This window comes from Ciona intestinalis, chromosome 5, assembly GCF_000224145.3.
Source record: "Ciona intestinalis chromosome 5, KH, whole genome shotgun sequence".
Classification (NCBI taxonomy): Eukaryota; Metazoa; Chordata; class Ascidiacea; order Phlebobranchia; family Cionidae; genus Ciona; species Ciona intestinalis.
This window is the reverse complement of record NC_020170.2, coordinates 4,003,472-4,022,482: the sequence shown is the minus strand read 5'-3', so window position 1 is coordinate 4,022,482 and position 19,011 is coordinate 4,003,472. Positions and strand designations below refer to the sequence as shown.

General features: G+C 33.4%; 3 protein-coding genes across 5 annotated transcripts in view; all 3 read right to left on the bottom strand.

Moving 5' to 3' along the window:
• The window catches only part of LOC100182575 (CCR4-NOT transcription complex subunit 1), a 25,201-nt gene extending 11,099 nt beyond the window's left edge, over window positions 1-14,102 (bottom strand). Inside the window, exons 1-27 of the mRNA XM_026834659.1 lie at window positions 13,886-14,102; window positions 13,532-13,639; window positions 12,952-13,174; window positions 12,641-12,720; window positions 12,305-12,422; window positions 11,295-11,472; window positions 10,562-10,691; window positions 10,222-10,323; window positions 9,137-9,316; window positions 8,182-8,309; window positions 7,805-7,931; window positions 7,429-7,542; window positions 6,913-7,032; window positions 6,534-6,714; window positions 6,286-6,379; window positions 5,785-5,959; window positions 4,952-5,231; window positions 4,197-4,370; window positions 3,726-3,893; window positions 3,273-3,422; window positions 2,841-2,968; window positions 2,225-2,332; window positions 1,893-1,968; window positions 1,456-1,637; window positions 787-999; window positions 345-488; window positions 114-144 (exon numbers count right to left, since the gene is read on the bottom strand). Coding sequence (XP_026690460.1) covers window positions 114-144; window positions 345-488; window positions 787-999; window positions 1,456-1,637; window positions 1,893-1,968; window positions 2,225-2,332; window positions 2,841-2,968; window positions 3,273-3,422; window positions 3,726-3,893; window positions 4,197-4,370; window positions 4,952-5,231; window positions 5,785-5,959; window positions 6,286-6,379; window positions 6,534-6,714; window positions 6,913-7,032; window positions 7,429-7,542; window positions 7,805-7,931; window positions 8,182-8,309; window positions 9,137-9,316; window positions 10,222-10,323; window positions 10,562-10,691; window positions 11,295-11,472; window positions 12,305-12,422; window positions 12,641-12,720; window positions 12,952-13,174; window positions 13,532-13,639; window positions 13,886-13,987 — 3,814 coding nt within the window. The 5' untranslated portion in view covers window positions 13,988-14,102. The remainder of the gene's footprint in view (window positions 1-113; window positions 145-344; window positions 489-786; window positions 1,000-1,455; window positions 1,638-1,892; window positions 1,969-2,224; window positions 2,333-2,840; window positions 2,969-3,272; window positions 3,423-3,725; window positions 3,894-4,196; window positions 4,371-4,951; window positions 5,232-5,784; window positions 5,960-6,285; window positions 6,380-6,533; window positions 6,715-6,912; window positions 7,033-7,428; window positions 7,543-7,804; window positions 7,932-8,181; window positions 8,310-9,136; window positions 9,317-10,221; window positions 10,324-10,561; window positions 10,692-11,294; window positions 11,473-12,304; window positions 12,423-12,640; window positions 12,721-12,951; window positions 13,175-13,531; window positions 13,640-13,885) is intronic.
• A 1-nt stretch (window position 14,103) lies between these two features.
• Window positions 14,104-15,996, bottom strand: LOC100181755 (regulation of nuclear pre-mRNA domain-containing protein 1B-like). The gene is made up of 2 exons (XM_026834615.1): window positions 14,301-15,996; window positions 14,104-14,253 (listed from the first exon to the last, which is right to left on the bottom strand). Exon 1 carries the CDS (start codon window positions 15,435-15,437, stop codon window positions 14,415-14,417), a length of 1,023 nt encoding a protein of 340 aa, XP_026690416.1. The 5' UTR covers window positions 15,438-15,996; the 3' UTR covers window positions 14,104-14,253; window positions 14,301-14,414.
• Window positions 15,997-16,023: 27 nt separating this feature from the next.
• On the bottom strand, window positions 16,024-18,592 carry LOC100184137 (ELL-associated factor 1-like). 3 transcript variants are annotated; one of them, XM_026834625.1, is made up of 7 exons: window positions 18,444-18,592; window positions 18,201-18,358; window positions 17,693-17,915; window positions 17,412-17,544; window positions 17,013-17,142; window positions 16,516-16,638; window positions 16,024-16,267 (listed from the first exon to the last, which is right to left on the bottom strand). In XM_026834625.1, exons 2-7 carry the CDS (start codon window positions 18,301-18,303, stop codon window positions 16,191-16,193), a joined length of 789 nt encoding a protein of 262 aa, XP_026690426.1. In that variant the 5' UTR covers window positions 18,304-18,358; window positions 18,444-18,592; the 3' UTR covers window positions 16,024-16,190. The 3 variants fall into 3 exon arrangements, with proteins under 3 accessions (XP_026690426.1, XP_026690425.1, XP_018667518.1); XM_026834624.1 differs by having other exon boundaries at window positions 17,397-17,544; window positions 18,444-18,591; XM_018811973.2 differs by having other exon boundaries at window positions 16,534-16,638; window positions 17,397-17,544; window positions 18,444-18,591.
• Between the last annotated feature and the right edge of the window lie 419 nt (window positions 18,593-19,011).

Sequence of the window (19,011 nt, the reverse complement as noted above, 5' to 3'; positions counted from 1 at the left end):
ATGAATGTTAAATAAATGAATAATTAAAGTTTGTTTATTCCCGCATGGAGGGGCAATTAAAGTCGCAAAACACAGGTGTTTCATTTCATACACCTCATTCCTGTTTTCAAAACTTAACTTTGTGGGTAATTGATTTTCATCAGCCTGGTGGTCATTTAATGTTAAATAAATGCATAAAGCTTGTACATTCTCACGTGGAAGTTACATTCTCACGTGGAAGTTAAAGCATTTTGTACATTCTCACGTGGAAGTTAAAGCAATTGCATCCCTTACCAATATATTTTTATATAAATAACCAAAATCAAGTAACTCTTGTATATAACCAATCAAATCAAGTAATTCACCTTAGGGCCCATGTTTGACACTGATAAGTTGTTAAATATGAAGGCAATCTTATCCTGAAGACTTTCAGGAGGTTCAGGTATCTTCTCTTCAGGAACTTGTGCTCCAAGGAGCGTGTCGATGTTGGTTGCCTTGGCGATGGATGGCTGGTAAATTAGGAGTAAAAAACTTGAGATTTTTTGGAGAAATTTTGAAAATAACATTTTTATAAAAGGTGAAGAAAATATCATAAATATGTTTGAAGATAATTTATGCAGCAAAACTTTAGTATTTGGGTCATTTTTAGGTTCAAAGAGCAGAAAAAAATAACAGGACTTTATATTAATTTTAATTTATATCGGGAATTAAAATCATTTAGAAAGGCTTGTTTAAATTTAGGAGATATTTTAGTTTAGCCAAGTAGCATATATTTATAAAATGAAAGAGTGAAAAACATAAAAACACCTGCATATCTTTTCCAATTGAAACTGGCAAGTTGATTCTAGTAGGTGCTGTTATAGTTTGTGATGTCACAGTGGTTGATTGTGACATAGTAGCATCAGACAATCCTTCCCCTGTAGTTTGTTGTTGAGCAGCAAATGCAATACTTCCAGGGGTGGTAACACTGCATTGGACTTTAACAGGGGGCTCCTCGGATCTCTTCCCATATTCCACATACTAAAAGAGGGTGAAATCATGTATTTACAAACTATAATATTAGTCTATTAAAAAAAAACATGGTTGCATTTAACTGTAATAAATTCCCTGATCTGATGCACATACAGTTGAACGATTCTTATGTAAAGAAATACAGTAAGGAGCAGTACTAAAAATCAATGTAACTCACAAACAACAAGATACAACTCAAGGTACATGAATGTCTTATAGGCAAATATTTATTTAGTTGAAATGAAATCCAAAACATAGTTCCATACTCTATTTTTTTAACAGAATAGCTTTTTTATGACTGACATTTTACAAACAGAAAAACAAAGTGTCAAACAATGCAAAGATAAAATAAAACTATGAAAAGATTTACTCCTTGCCAATGCATAATATATTCCAACCTATTGTACTGTCAAGTACCTAAAATTTATATAACAAACAAGTAACATACAAGTATACAACACTTACTTCAACTAAATGGTTTGGAAAGTCATTGAAATGAGCGATAGCAGATATATGGCAGCAATACTGAGGATAATCCTTTAGTTTTCCTTTGAATCTGTCCAACGCAGCAATGCCAAAGTAATACATCTTACTGTTGTGGGGTTTTCGCAAGGCTTCAAGTACGTATCGTAATGCAATGCCTAGAGCTGTAAATAGGTGGTATATTACTATTAACTTTACATTAATTATAGTTGAAAAAGGTATATTTCAGGGGTAATATATATATATATATATCATAGAGTACACATTGAACCTAATTTTTGTTCATTTATGCTAATTTTCAAAGACACATTCACCAATAATGCTACCAGCATTGAGCTTTGAACCCAGTATCCTTTGGTTACAATTTAAGCACCAATTTACTGTATTACACCATGTAGTAAACAATACAATAAACATACCCATATAAGTAACCAAGTTCTTTTCAATGATCCCACCAAACAGACAAGCTGTTATGTGAAGCTCCTTGTCTGGATACTGGTATAAAAAACAAAGTTTCAAATTATTTAAAAATCAAAGCAAAAAAAAAACATGAAATAAATACTGTTACAGTAATTTTATATTTTATTATTTTCTGATTTCACAATGACAATTTAATATCTTTTGGAAAACTATTTTTAAACTATAAAGAAAATATATACATACCAGACAATAAATTTTGTACTTGAATAAATATAACATATACTTTTATAAACATTACATATATTATAATTGTAACATTAGAAGCACAAACCTGAGGGAAAAATCGATATTCCTCAAACAAGTTCCTCATCATACAGTTAAACACTTCTCTTTCTTTCTTGTTGTTTGAATCTTTGAAGTTTTGCAGAAGATCCAAAATCTATGGAAGTGATGGTTAAAAAACTTGGTAATGAATAATAACTTAATAAGTATATACATCGTGCAGTACTCGTTGAGTGGGGCAAGGTGGGTAAGTTTAACATGAACATTCTGTTTCATACACGCCATGGCTGCTTAACAGTTAACACTAAGTTAATTTTTGACTGATGATGGATTTTTTTCTGTAATTTAAACAGTCAATTGGTAAATTAGGTTGAAGAAAATGGTTTTATACATCTAAGGCTCACAAACTGCAAATGATCCTTTGGTTAAATGCTATTTCAACTGTAGTTTTAAAATATATATTGTGAGTAAACAAAGATAAGAACCTTTGTGGGTAAATGGTAATTGTCTCTTTTGCATAGCTGCAAATTTGGACAACCTATTAGTAAGGGTCTAATGGGTTGAATACCCAGTTATTTGTGGGGAGTTGCCCTTTTTGCAAGAAAGTGTAAAAAAAGTGTTAGTGAACAAAAGCATTATGTAATATGCATACATAATAGACTTACATCATCTACAGATAATGTTGGGTGTGGTGGTTGGTTGTAAATACGTTGGAAATATCCGTTTGCTTCATCTTCAATTTCTTTGTTGAATTGTTGGTTCATTTCAGGCCATACTTGGGATTGGTCCGACACTGTGGGATAAAGCGTATCGTTATAGTTTACAATATGCTGGAATGAATATAGCTTCCTTTTTCCTAGTGTGGTCGGAAAATGTAAGTTGTTATAACACGGGTGTTTATATCATACACCTCAAACCAGCTTACGCTTTACCAAGTATAATGTTACGCCTGCTTTTTAGCAATGTTACCAGTGACGCAGTTCTTTTTTGGTCGAAAATTTTTTTGGAAAGGAAATTTTCCAGCTGCAGAATGTTACCCTAGATTTTTTGCCTATGGCTGGAGCTCTAAGTTTGATAACAACAACATATGACATTACTTGGTTGTTTAGTTGTTTTAGCAGCAGCTTGTTGAAAAGCTTGTTGGGCGGCTGACCCCAACCCTCCAACTGCAGGTTTTTTGCTTCCAAATACATCTAGTCCCGATCCGATCCCGCTGTTTAGGGAAGATCCAAGTCCGATGCCTCCTCCTGGGAAGATAGTTGCGAGAAGTTTAAATGAAAAATGAATGTAAATATTTTATCCTATTTATCCTTGCATGGTGGGACAATGACAGTGGTTATAACACGGGTGTTCGATTCCATACACCTCTTGCCCACTTAGGAGTTACAAAATGTGTAACTTTGTAGATGGTTAGTATGTTTGATTTTATTTAATGTATTAATGTATAACTGTCAATTTGAACAACCCAAAAGAGGCAACTGGGTTCGAGCATCTGCTGTCAGTGTTTAAGAATATTAATATAAAATAAAGCAAGCAATATACCGCCATACCTGGTGCTCCTAAACCTGGTTTATTCTGCGAGAATATATCAGGCATCTTATTTTTGAAGATATCTTTCTGGTTAGCGTAAGAGTCAAACTTATTTCCACTGAAATGATCAGTAGATCCCATACTACTACCCACGCCACCCAAGTTACCAAGCAGTTGATTTGAAAACCCTGTAATAAAGTAAAGTATCTAGTATGGTTTTTATAAAAGTATCTAGTGTCGTTTTTTATACATAAGCAATACAGAGATACACATTTAAACTAGCTAGTGCATTTTTATCTAGCCATTTCATTTTTATTAAACTAGCCACTGCATTTTCAGAAGAACACATTTAAACAAACCATTGCATTTTTGCATCATCTTTCGTAATAAAAAAATAAAAAAATTTGTAGGAAAAAATTTAATTTCAAATTATTTTATGATAGGATTATTTTATGCATTATTTTAAGACAGGTTTAATACTCATTACTTACCTTGCATAAACTGGGACTGGGAGCCTCCACCGAGACCAAACTGCGATGATGAAAAACTGCTTGTAACTGATGGTTGGGCAACTGACAAACCCAAGCTGTTAGAAGTGCTTCCACCAAGTTGAGAGCCAAGTCTTTGGCCGATGCTGGTCGAAAAACTACCTCCAGGTTGGATTCCTAGGTATAGACGTCACATTAGGGCACAGACGTGATGTTCAACACACGCGAACTATTAATTAAGTTTCAATACCGTCTAAAACTGCTAGAAATCTATCTCTAAACTAGTTCTTACTGTACTAATGTGCTTACATGATAAAGGCAGTATTGTATTAATAACAGTATTAAATAATAAGCAACTGCACAAAATGATGAGGTTTACCATAGTTGTAATGTTATATGAACCTTGGGAAACATGTCTCCCCAATTTTTGTATATAATGGGCTTTAGCATCCTAGTTTTAAGTCATAATACAGCTTTTACCTTGCTGTTAAGCTGTTATGTTTACCTTGCTGTTATGCAAACAAGCAGGGTCAAATTATTCAATGTTCAACACATTAATTACAAAAGGTCGCTTTGTTTTGTGTTTCACCAAGCAATTTAACTGCTTTTTAACAAGATCATCCTAGATTTTGCTAAATTAAAAAAATACACTGAAAAACTGTTTACCCTTATGGGATAATAAGCCAAAACTGGCCCAAATCAGAGGTTCTCGACAAGGACCTTACTCACATAAAACAAAACACCTAAAAACTGTGTACCTGATGTTCCTGACCCTCCTACTGAGTTTGAACCAAGACCAGAGTTGAAACCTCCAACTTCAGGTAACCCTGTATTGGTGGCAAGCAATCCTCCGGCTCCAGGGCTTGGCATGTTGCCAGGTGCCGCGGCACCACCACCTATGGCACCAGTCATGCGATTGCTGCCAGGGGCGCTGTTGCTTGGGTATTCAGTAGATGACCCAAATGCTGTGTGGCCATGTTGGTTTGGTGCAGGCATGAGTGTGCTACTGAACCCACCAATGCTAGATACTTGGTCCATCTGGAAAAGGGCAAATATAGATATACATACTCAGTGGCACAGCTAGGGGGGTTAGGGGTCACGACACCCCCCTTTTAAACCGAAGATTTAAAAAAAATAAAAAATAAAAATTTTGAAAATTTGTTGATTAAAACCCCCTCCTTATTTTTTTTCTAGCTGCGCCACTGTACATATTGTATCTAAATATAACAGGTACAGTATGTATAATCTGTATTTAGATACAGATTATTTAGCCGGATTTTATTTGGACTAAAATCCAGCTGTCATTTAGGAATACTTTGTATGTATACTTAGTAAGTAGAAGGCAGCAAACACAGTTCTACATACTGTATCTAAATACAGTGATAACAAAAATCTAGTACAATGTTGCTCAGTTATTATTTAAGTTTAGCAAAATGACATCCAAATAGTTATTTGGTACACTATATGGTACACACAAAAAACATGGTACATGTACATAATATAGTACACATAAAAGAAAATTGAAAAATATAGTATATTTATGTATGAATGTATTACAAAATATATCACATGTATTACAAATGCTAATTACCTTTATATTAGGTGCTGTAGATGCTGGTGGGGGGAGACTGGATGGTGGTTGGGGGGTGGTTTGTGGGCGTGGCTTCACCATTACCCCAGGTGGGGGGTGACGAGATTTATTGAGTAGATTACTTGAGGTGGCTACCATTGTTAGTATGCTCTCAGATAGATCTTGAGATACATTGCTGTGATAAAAGACACGGTAAAATACGGTAATTACTTATGTATAATCAAAAATGTATTTATTACAGACTGTATGTTGATACGTAAATAATAATTGCATGCTCTATACAGTTGTATGAATTCATGTGATAAGATACTGTGGTATAAGGCATGTAAAATATTAATAAAATTTATAACTTGTTTTTTTGTAAGGGAAATTAAGCATTTAAATGGGAATTCAAAATTGAAATTCGAAGCTGATAAAAAAGAGTTAGATGTTACAAATTGTCCAATTTGAATTCTCTGCACTGAATTTACAGTGAATTTGCATCATATATACAATACTTACCCAACAAATGATTGTAAACATGCAAGCATAGTGGTGAGTGTTTCAGGTGGAAGATTGGAGGTGCTGGAGTGATCTTCTTTATACTGAGGACCACCTGAGAAGAATTTATCATTAAAATCTTGTTTATCAGTTTACAAATACTTGTGTAGGCTAAGTGAAAAAAACAAAAAACAATTTAATGAAAAAACGACTTGCTAAATGAATTAAATTTGTTTTAAATCTATATTGATGATAATCATAAAACTGACCCGCAATTGCCGGGCATCTCCTCTTAAGAAAGCTGATACAAGCTTCAATAAATTCTTCCTTATGTTCCTTGATCTTGTCACTTAACCATTTATCCAACTTCAGATATTCACGTCGTGATGCAAGTGCTGCAAGGTCTATCACGAACGTGAACGGTTTGTGATTCAGGAGCATTGACAGCGCCTGGAATTAAATAGGATGGTTATTAAGGTAAACAACTTTTTACCGTCTCATTTGGTAAAAATTAAGCATAACGTATTTTTATCGTTTCATCTGCCATCTGACTAGACTTTATCAGGGATTAAACATCGGAAACATACTATATTTTTTATACCAGATAAGCTACTAAAAAAAGAAACAAAACAATTTTGTTAATATTACCTTTAAATCTTGAGCTACATCCAATATCCTGGATAGTTTCTGTTGATCATATTGTTCATTCCTCATATACCATTCAGCCATGCAATGCATCAACATTTGCTTGGACATGGGAGACTGTCCCTGTATAATGAAATCATAACCAGTGTCACGTCTAGAAAAAATAGAGGGGGCAGGCAATTTTTACAAAAAAAAAATCTTTTTTACAAACTCCTAAATCAGCATTTCCTAAACTTTTTGGTTCATTTTTATATTTCTTGTTTTAGCCCCAAAACTCCGCCTATTGGGAAACAGAAATGATCTCAGTTTTAAATAAAATGATTTCAGTTTTAAATAAAAGTGATATAATGAACATACCAGTATATTTAGGCATGATAAGCTAGCCATATATACAATACAGGCAACGGTCTGTTTTTCTAAACTATCGGTTGTAATGTGTACTAATTAATGTAAATCCAGGGTAGGCCTACCCACCCAGCCACCCCTGGTTTGGCGCCTATGCTTGACCTTTAAACTTACCTGTCCATTCCACACAAAGTTAAGAACCATAGCTGAGTTAGGATGGCTGCCAAGGAAGATGGGAATCATAATCAGAAGCATCTCTTGTCTCAATGGTGGCCATGTATTACCAGACTGTATTGTGAAACAAACATATTAGCATATCATACAGCTAAAGCACAACATTATTACAGGAACATCATTTTTTAGTATTGTAAACATTTTTTTGGTAGATTCACACCGATTAAATAGCAGGAAATAGCTGTAAAAATAGTAAATAACAAAATGTTTTAAAGGAATAACCTCTAGTCTAGAGACAATGTCTTATGCCACAGTGTCATACACACTATTCAGTACAACCATTACATAATCTAAGTATTGCATAAGATTTACTTACTTGTAGAATGGACAGTGTAAGAAGGTCAGGGCATAACTTTGCAGGGTTTTGGAAAATTGATTTTATTTCATCATGATGGCCGTAGTCGGACAATGAAAATAAAGCTTCAACTAAATCCAAAGATTTCCTAGGAATAATTATGATGTCACAAACACACAATGCTAAAAAGTTATTAAACATTTAAATGTTGAAAACAAACTAAACCAATTGAGGATAAAACATTGACGATTTATTTATTAAGTTACTTTTGAGTTTTGTTTTGGTCATAAAAAAAAGATTTTTAAAGTAGAAATGGTAATTGGGAGTTTTTAAACTACATTAACAAATTATCATTCAGAAAAGACGGTGTTCATATTAAATTACTTCATAGTTCATACCAGGTCATAACTTCTTTATTTTCTTCGTCAATTGGTTGTTTAAGCATTTCTACATTGGTAGGTCTTGTTATGTAGTCAGCTAAACATAATATGGAGGGTTTGGCCAACGCATGCTGGATCCATGATAACTGGAGAAAAATATGGGTTCTTATTTTATATATAATATAATACAGCATGTACATATTGTTGCAGCAAGGTGTCTAGTGCATTTATCTATGTGTGTTTTGTATTTTTTTATTGTATGTATGGTAAGTGTGAAAGCAACCTTCTGGCAATTGTTGTGTGACTTTAAAGGAGGGTCGATTACCAATAATATAACTTATATATATAAATATATTTTATATATATATAAAATGATATATATATAGCTGTTTAAAAACAGTAGCGCAAATCGTATTATTAAAACAAGGAAGGAAGGAAAATCAACAGCAAAATGCATGACTGTGTCTGTGTGGTATTTTATAATCTGCGCAAGTTCTTATCCTTGAATCTGTATTGACGGCCATTGGTTTATTGCATTGACATGACTATGGATTAAGCTTGCTACAAACTGCATTGGTGTCCAAGGGCCTTATATCCTTATTGAACAATACCCCTTGACAGTACAAGTCAATAAATTGACATATCAACAGTTCATATATGACGAGTAAACAGTTTCAGGGCAAAGCCAATATTATTGCCAAGCAAACATAAGCAACTTTCCTATGTGGCAACTGTCAAGGCAAGATGTTAAAAGATTACAAAATCAATATAATTTTTTTAAATCTATTCTATATGAGTGGGGTCTTATAGCAAAACATATTACGGGCCTAGGATTTTCATTAGTCCTGGGGATTAGGCCATGATTGGCCGATAACCATCAAACTTTTAAATTACAGGCAAAGCAGGAATAATTAGACACCAATCTTGTCTTTATTACTGGCAAATAAGAATAGTAATAGCTTGACTGACTGACCTGACCATGGGTGTTTTTCCAAGTTCTGTAAAAAACAGAAATCGGGAATTTTTCCTGTGAATTCCCGTTCAAAAGGATGATAATGGCTCGTGTCAGAAGATGGAAGCCTGGAGTGTCTTTCACAAGGAAACCTGGGAAGTCAAACTCGCTGCAAACGTCTCGTGCATTCAATGAGGACGTCTGTTAAAAATGTCCTTCAGTGTTAGACTTGTTAGTGGAAACCCAATTACACATATATGAGTAATATAGAATTGTGAATTGGATTAAGATGACATTTTATGGTAAATAGAAGGAAACTCCTAAACATCACATGTGTAAACACTTCACATGTGAAATCGCATGTTCCTTTTCATTACTAAATGTGAACCCCTATTTAAGCGCAATTCTACATACATCAGTCGCGTTATTATGTTTACCTATATACTTACATAGCAAGAAAATCAGGTTTAATGCCACGCCAATTACGAGAACTATTTTATTCTTTATGGGTAAGGGGTATAGGCTATTATTTTGCCTGTGTGCAATATTATTATTGATTAACCATGTTTAGGTTCAAGAAGTTTAACCTAGTGCTCTAGAATGGCAGAGCACAAATGCACAAGGTAGTGTATTTATACAAAAGTTATATCTCAATTTCAGAACTCCCAATTAGAAAAAGACAGAAAAAATATGGCATTTATATGCTTTGAAACTGCTTCATACTTTTTTAATTAAATTTATATTCTTATAAAATCACCTAGGTAGTTTGTAAAAAAAACATCAACTTTTCTGACATAGCTGACACAGTACATAATTAAGTGGGAATTCCATACACCACAGAAAGCATGTTTGTAGTTTAGAAACCTAACTTCACAAACTAAACATAGGTTCTAAACTTAACTGAAAAAACATTGCATGAATACTACAGTATAAACTTGTTAACATTTGGAGACTATTTAGTTTCTTTTAAATGCACACTGCTGGACCAAATACTAGAGTGCCAAACACTTGCTAACAGCACAAAACAATAAATCTAAACTCAACTGAAATACATTAGGAATACTTGTGTGCAAAAATATAAAAACATTTATTTCTATATTTCACACCTTTTCCTTAGCAACTTGTAGAAAGGCATCAACATTCCATGAGGAGGAAACTTCTTCAGATTTATCTTTCTGGTCTGACCAGTAACTACCACCACTCAGAGACTGCAAATAAAAAGTAATATATATATATATTTATAAGCAACACATATTGGTGGTATTAGCAGCAGAATTTTCAATTTTGTTGGCTTTAAATACAGTTTCGTTGGCACATATACTTTTTGGCCAAATTTTAAATTTCATTTTTTTGTTAATAAAACCAGTTAAAAAGTTTCTTAGAAACTTAATAAACTTATGACCCCCATAAGGCCAGAATCCTAAAAACTTCTCTTATGTCACCCACCTGTATTGGTGTTATATTTTCAATCAGATCTGAAGCCGACTGTGCCATCATGTTCACCACCCTTGCCACTTGTGAAGCAGGCAGGTTGAAAACTTTCAACATTTCTAATGTTTTCAAACATTGCTCCTTGCTGTAATGACAACCATGATAGGAAAAGTAATGGTGTAACTTGAAGGCTCCATACATTATTAATTATAAAGGAATTTTCCAACAGTAAAAAAATAATAAAAACTGCTTGAATTTATAAATCACATTTGAATGTAGAGAATAGAGTCAGTCGTAAATTTATATTTAGGCTTACATTGTGAAAATTTGAAAACAAATGAGTGGGAAAATTCGATTATTTTAAACTATGAGTAAGAATGGGGTGGATTTCTTTCATTATTTATTTATTAAGATTTATTTTCTTAAAAAAGCTACTGACATTAGGAACTATATAATATCAACAGTCATTATACAGTTTGGGGTCCAAACCTGCTTAATCTGCCTTCAGCTGTTAACCAATAAATCGCTATTGTATGTAAAGACCCCACATAACACAATAATTGTAGGGCTTTATTTATACCATCCTTTATGTAAAATGATAAAAAAGGATAACAAGCAATTTTGACAGGGCATGAAAAATTAAACCCAAAAAATTTCCAAATTCACTATTTAAAATTTTCCATTCTAAAAAAATTTAAAAATGAGAATGCATATTAACCAGATACCAATGAACTTTGCATGCAATCACCTTGAGCATGATGCACAGCCAAGATCGTGTAAAGTTTCAGCAAGATAACTGGGTTTACTGGTTGCGCGTTGACCAATGTCTGTTGATGTGTCACTAAGTAGACGTTCCATGTGATAATCCTCTTCCTTGCAATATAATAAGGGAAGAAGGATAACTGGACACTGCTCTTCTGAGAACTCTGTGGGGGGATGCACTTGTTAAATAATATATATATATATATAGCGTGTTAAACTTTAGGAAATTCAGGAAATCTGACCCTGATCTGGTGCTCAGAGTTAGACGATTCTTTTAAGTCCAACCAATTGTATAATATTATACAGTTTGCTGGACTTGACTTTGTCTGTTACGTTTTCGTAGCACCAGATCTTTACAGAGAGAGAGAAAGTTTTGTTGAATAATACAGTGTTACACACAAATGTCATATTTTTTAAATTTTTAGTGAAACCTGGGGGATTTCTACAATGCAGTTAGTCAGTTACACTCATAGATGTTATAGGAAACCGATTGATTATATATAAGATTGTTGTGACAATTGCGGTATACTTTGGCTCTGTTTGTTGGTATATAGACACCTAACAGCAGGGTAAAACCCAACTTAAAGACTAAAACTGGATTGCTAAATAGTATGATAACCTAATCTGCAACAGAAACACAATTACTGCAACAGTATTTCTGGCATATGGGTCTATCATTATTTAACACACAATACACATTCATGACCCAGTTTCAATATTTTACTGTTAGTTTAATAAGTTCCTGGTATGAATGCAATTGTTCATTCAGAAGCAAACATTTCAATAGCCATATGCAACACAATGTATAATAAATGCTGCTTCTGCATATCTATAAGAACATATTTCTGTTAAAATAACTGTAAAACCGATGCAGTTTTAATTAAGTGTAGTTACAATTGCAGTATTTAAGAAGAGCCTATTCAAACATGCCAAAAAGCACCACCTAAAACTCTTAACAGAATAAATATTATATATATATAATAGATGTAGATCTACCTTTACGGGTGACAGTAAAGAAATTTTCCTTTTCTTCGTTTGAAACAGCTTCGGATTCTGAGATATGAGCTAGAAGTAGATGCAATACTTCTACGCTTGTATCTTCTATTCCTAATTCCTGCAACACACAAAAAAAACTTAATAAGAATTTGGAACCTAATAACACTCAACCAAACTGGGACTAGTTTCATTGTCATGTTGAGTTAGTCTTATTTTCAAACCCAAAGAGAAAGGGAAATATATATATATAAATATACTATATACTTACTTTATGCCTGTTAATAAAAATATTTATGGATATTGGATACCTATAATTAAATGACAAGGTAAACTTACTGCTGATAATTTTCGATCGTTGCTACTTTCAATGCGATATCTTACGAGCTCAGGTACTTTTGTTGACAAGAATTTGGAAGCTAGAAAAACAATTCAATAAGAAATGAACAAATGAATCTGATTTATTTATCCTAGCATGGAAGAACAAGGACAGTCATTAAAATGCAAGTGTTCTGTTTCACACACCTTGTGCCCTTAATTACTTGGCTTACTAATGTAACTTAGTGGCTCATTGTGGCTAAGACAACTTGTATGGGAACAGTTGGTTGTAGCATGGATCAGTTTAGAATAGGCAACTTCAAGATAATTACCCTGTTTTCGTAATTCTGGGTTGGTTGAATGTTGTAATGCGATGGCTAATATAACTTCTTTGAGTTTGGTGAAGTGTAAGACCCTGCTTACATCTGGAATGAGCGTTGCAGAAGGATATAATGTCTTCTGGTGAGACAGAGGGTTTTCTACTGCGTTTATTACCGCAGTGAAAAAACTTGGACGAGATATAAGAGAGTTGAACTCTTGCGTCAGCAGTTGTATCTGTAAAGAAAAAACAAATATAAACTATGGTATATGCAGTAGTTTATTGACAAAGTTGTTACACAATTCCTATTCACTAATAACAGTAATAATTCGCTTTTTTATTGCTAGACTAGTCCAATTATCAAACACTGAACAGAAGTACAGCATGTAACCTTTTAGGCACTGTTATATTATTAATGTATGAAGATATATAGGATTACCAATTATAAACATGACATTGGAGAAAAACAAGTAAAAATTTAAGACATTCTTGTTGAACAACTTATTTAGAACCAGCTTTATAGGTTTATGACATGTTTAAAGAGTTCTGTATGACATGAATACAGCCAGTTCACAAATAAAATGAATGTTAACCTGGTAATTATCTTTTCCACTAGATTTACCATCACCACTGAAATCAATCCAAGAAAACAGACAGCGGAATAAATGTTGTTCTGCTTCACTGTAGTGTCGATCAACAAGCTAAAGAAACAAAGTTAAAGTTAACAGAAATAGTTTCAGTGACATTGAAAAGTTATGTCTCGTTGCAATAGTTATGCAGATATGAAACATATTTTTCAATGCTGGAGGAAGTTTTTTTGTTTTATACTCTTCGTGTGGTTGTTCTAGTGTGGAGTCAGATATTACTGTTTTACTATAACTGATTATGGTTAAGTAGGCTATAAAAACTAGTAAGCTTTGTGGTTAAAGCTAAAATGTTATACTTACATTAGATATTTCAATTGAACTTTGCTTATAGTTTTTCTTAGTCAAATTAGCCACAAGGTAGCTTATTTGAGACAAGGCTAGAGACAGTGAGTCAAAATTCATCGCAACCAAGGGGCAACATATCCCCAAACCAGTGTGTGATGCAAATTAAGAGGCCTCTGTATGATGGAACTTGATACACAGGATATATGGTAACAATTATTAACGTATATACAATCTGAAACAATATGGTACAATTAAGTTTAATTGAAAACCATGTTCATGTTGGAGGAAAAAGAAATTAAACATTGGTTTTTAAAAAAATGAAAGTATTCTACAAATGGTCTGCGGAATTTCTAATTTGGAATGAAATTCATTTTTTTTTACTTTTACACTGCTTGGAAAAAGCAGCATTGTAAATTTTTAAACTTAAAATTTACACTGCTTGGAAAAAGCAGCACTGTAAATTGCGGTAGTTGAGTTTGGTTGACATGATATACAAAATGGCAGAGACAGGTATGTTAGGAAGCATAAAATCTTAAAAACTTGTTTAATTAAACAAGTCACCAGCAGAAGGAAGAGGGGCAAGTCCACCAGTGACACTCGGTAGCATTGTCAAATCTGGTAAGTTTTGAATGTGAGATTTTAGCTCTTTTCGGACTTCAGACACCTTTGCCAGTTTTTCTCGATAATTAGCGAGTTTTTGTTCAGATTCTTGCAGAAGACTTTTCTGTTGTCGAACAAAATCGGCCAGCATTCTTGCAACTTGTCTACGGTCATCAATCTCGGCAACTAAACGTCCGTTGTACTCTGCTAGCAGCAAGCAAGCCTCATCTACAGTGGTAGAGAGGCGGTCAGCAGTTTCTCGATCCGTGATTCTTTCAAGGCGAGAAACATCCTGCACCTCAGGAGGAAGGCTAGCTATCTTCTCTCTTACAACTGCATCACTGGATGCGGAGTTTTCCAGCTCCATGAGGACTTTAGCAAGCTCATCTGCATCAGGAGGATCGCGAGGAGACAATGTAAGATAATCATCATCTTCTGTTTGATGTATCAGTTCATCTAACCGACTTTTTTTTAACAAGGGTTCAAAATCTTTTTCTTCCTGTTTTATTTTTGCGTTTTCTTTTGCTTTTTCACCAACTACCACCAAGTCTTTTGAATTTTTTGTTCTCAATACTTTATTCACAGATTGACTGATTTGTTTTATGTAATCAGCTTCATATACACTTCTTTCAACCCATATACTGAGCATTCTTTCAATTGCTGACTTAGTTTTACCATCAGCATGCTTTGCAACATGTGTGAAGGCCGTTATTAAAACTCCTCCAAATGCTTTTGTAAACTCTGTGCTCTTTTTGCGACTATTTTGTATGACATCGTTTGCTAAATACAGGAACGTAAGCTTTTTATCAATTTTCGCTTTAATTAACTCTGTCTGCCATACTTGTACAATTGTTCTTGCGTGCTTTCGATGGTGAATCACCCACAAAGACAATGTCTGTATGCTTTGTTGGGAATTATTGAGTTCTCCCAATTTCTTGGTTAGGGCACTTTCAGAAAAACTAGACATCTCCGCTTTTCTTTACGCTTCAATTCCCCGCATTACACGAAATATACAGTAACGCTGCTAAAAGAGCACGACTAGTTAATAAGTAGCTAAGATAAATAGTGTAAAATATTTTAAACAATAACATAAACAAACATGACACGACACGCGAACAAGCGACGTTCCTGCAGCTGAATTGGAAAACGAGGTTTGGAAAAGATAAAGAAAAACAGCTAGGAGTTGTAACATTACTGGCCATTCGTGACAGGTGGTTAATGCCACTTGACACCATCGAGCATTTTTACAAAAGTTTTTATTTTTAATATAATAACACTCACAATAAACTTTCTTAAACAAATTAGAATTCTTAAACAAATTAGACAAATTCCTAAACAAATTAGAACTAGTAATAAAATAATATTATGCTAAAAAAATTACAATTTCTGCTGAATATTTTCATTTCACTATAAGCAAAGTAAATAAAACCAACTTTTTGGTTTTAAATTCTTTGCCTACAAGTGTATTAATACCATATGCTAGCCATTTGGTACCCTTTTTAAAACTTAATGTTATTGCTGGCTTCTTTTCTCTAACACAACAACAACAAAAACAAGGAACAAATAATTTATTTTACACAACGACAAACGTTATATCTCCTTGAACAACACACCAGAATAACCAACATGATAGCGAACCATTGCCACCATCTTGAACCTTCACTCTTGGCGCATACATTTCACCACAGCTTGCAATTAAATGCAACTAAAACACAATCCTTCAATCTGAGTCCGATTCCGAATCTGAGTCACTAAGTCGTAGATCGTCATGAAGACTTTTGAAGTCAGAATTTAATGCTAAATAAAACAAAAAACAAGTTGTAACTTACTTATGAATACCCTACACAGTACACACAGTTTTCACCTCCTGTCTAAATTCTTTTTACCAACAGTTTAATTTTATTGAGAAAGCAAGAATATTATTTTAACCCAAGCTTCATTGGTTACAATGGTTAGTATTATATTTGAATTATAAGGAATACAGCATGTTGTTTTATGATGCAAATAATTCATCATACTCCTTTAAATTAAAAGCATTGAATAACCTTTTATGTATATTTTACCATCATCAAGCTTTTTTGAGCATTCCAAACTACTGGTTGAATCATCTGAACTTGAACTTCCCGAACTGCTCGAATCATCATCATCCGAACTACTCAGTGTTCCTGCTACAATATATATAAAAAAACATTTCAAATCCTTTGAAGAGTTTTATTACCATATTAAAATTTTTAAATCATCATCAACTACAAACTCTCAAACAGACAAAATATTTTTTACGCCTGAAAGTTGATTTTTTTCATTTTTTAAATTTGTTTACCACAATACTGTGTTTCTAGACAAGTTTTTGTAAAACTGTTGGTAAGTTTATTGAAAAGACACAGATGCTTTTTCCCAGCAATTCATAAGATAGCTTGTTTGGGCCACAGTTTGACACCGTGAGTAAAGAGTGTAATGATTTTAATAAAAAGACACTGACTAATCAAATGCATTACAGTTAGTATAGAGATAACAACACTTTAAACACACCATGCGAACTTACCATTACCGGTTGTTTCATGTTTCTGGACAACAGGTTCGTGTACCTCTTGAGGTGGTGGGTTCCGTATGTCATATTCTGATGGTTGATTGTTTATCACTCTTGGTATTCCATAAGCTTCATCATCATTATCCTATAGCATGGCATTATATATAAGTTACTAATATATATATATATATGTTACTTAAAATTTATAGGTTACTTCATTTAAATTTGTCTGTTTAGATTAGGCTGTTCAAGCATCTGGTATAAAAAAAAACACAATATCAGATTACCAGTCTTTAAAACTCCTCTTGCTTTACCACAGCAACATAACTGCCATGGCAGCTCAACTTATCACAGCAATTTGTAACAAATTTTATAAACTGCATAAAATGTAATCCTTACATCGCATTTCATAACTTCAGGAAGAACATGGGCTTGTTTCACCAGTTTTTGAATCGCACTCTTTTTCGTGGCCTTTTTCTTGGGCATTTTCAAAGGATTTGCTGGAGGTAAAGTGCTGGTTTGTTGTGGCTTAATGTTTCCAGCTTGTCTGTAATAAAAGTGTATGTATAGTTGGTTTGGCTGATTAAATGATTTTCATACTAATAGGCATCTTGGATGCATTGACTCTATATGGTAGTTTTGTATATTTTATCGGTCATAGCTAGTTTATTCCATAGATTATCAAATATACTGACCTTGTCTTTTTTACTTGTATTTGTGATGTTATTCTTTCTAAAGTAAAACTCCCACTTGTAGGATCATATATTAAAACACATTCCTTTTGGACTGGTTTCTTTGAACCTTTATAAACACTTTGTGATCCTTGTGAATGAGGCAAAGTAACTGTAACATCATTATTTTCGCCAACATCCATTTGACCTTCTTGGTTTAAATCAACAGAGGCAGGTTTAAAGTCATCTGTGAAACAATATTATTAAATTAAATATAACCTGTAGTTAAATACAGATTAAATTAATATATTGACTTTTAGAGAAATATAAAAAGGACAAGTGGACCATTATGCAACATATGCTTAAAAAACTGTAATATGTAAACAGAAAACTAGACCAGTATAACAGAAGTTACGCTACAATAGTACAGTGGCCACTTTCCGAAAGAAGAAACATGTTTCATATTATTTATACATTGTTTCGTAAAGACCAAAATAGGTTTATGTTGATACTTACTGACAAAACAACTTACATCTAACAGTATGAAAGGCAGTTCTCTTCTTTTTACGAAATGTATTTCCCATTTCAATTGTATGAACTGTCCCATCGTTAGAAAACATTAAATTTGAATCCATCTTGTCAGACACAATTTATGACTGATAGTCGTCAAAAACTCAGACTATAAACCCTCTAAAAAAACAACGTTGAGTAATAACTAATAACGCATTGACTTTAAACAAGTTCGTGTCAAAATCAAACTACAACTAACCAATACCTTAAATTAGTTGCGTAGTTTTCTGTTTGTGTTGTGTCTCATAACAGAACACAAAGTTTTTCACAGCGGTACTTCCCAGTTTCCGTTTCTTGACCGTCTCCCCGATCAAGACATTACATTATAGATGCTCTCTATTACAAATCTGTTTGCAGTGTTTCCTTTTGATTTCAAAGTACAAATTAAGCAGCAAAAAACTACTTACCTTCAAAATTTTAACTGAAATCCAAGTAGATTTACACAATAAAACAATTGGCCAAACTAACTTATCTTTAAAAAAACTGCTCAATCTAAGTTATCTGCTAATTTAAGTTATGAACTTTTACATACAATATCAGGACATTTAAAATTTCAGTTTGTTACCTAATTGGATTATTTAAAGTGTTCAACTGACACAATCCATTATGTATATTACAAAATGTCACTACCATAACACTTATCAAAGTATCACCATCTGCTCACCAGTACCAAATTCTCCAAACCATTTTTGGATTAATTAGACAATCCAGAGTTGGAAGCTATGGTATTGGTGTTCGTTTTACTGGTGAGAAAACATTAATTTGTGAGGTAG

What these genes read in the sequence shown, in the direction of transcription:
- LOC100181755 (XM_026834615.1), bottom strand. Translation starts at nt 15,437, where the DNA reads ATGTCTAGTTTTTCTGAAAGTGCCCTAACCAAGAAATTGGGAGAACTC.
- LOC100184137 (XM_026834624.1), bottom strand. Translation starts at nt 18,303, where the DNA reads ATGGATTCAAATTTAATGTTTTCTAACGATGGGACAGTTCATACAATT. An exon ending in TGCCTTTCATACTGTTAGAT is followed by an intron (nt 17,916 to 18,200) that starts GTAAGTTGTTTT and finishes ATTGTTTCACAG; the next exon opens with ATGACTTTAAACCTGCCTCT. An exon ending in ATACAAGTAAAAAAGACAAG is followed by an intron (nt 17,545 to 17,692) that starts GTCAGTATATTT and finishes CTTTTATTACAG; the next exon opens with ACAAGCTGGAAACATTAAGC.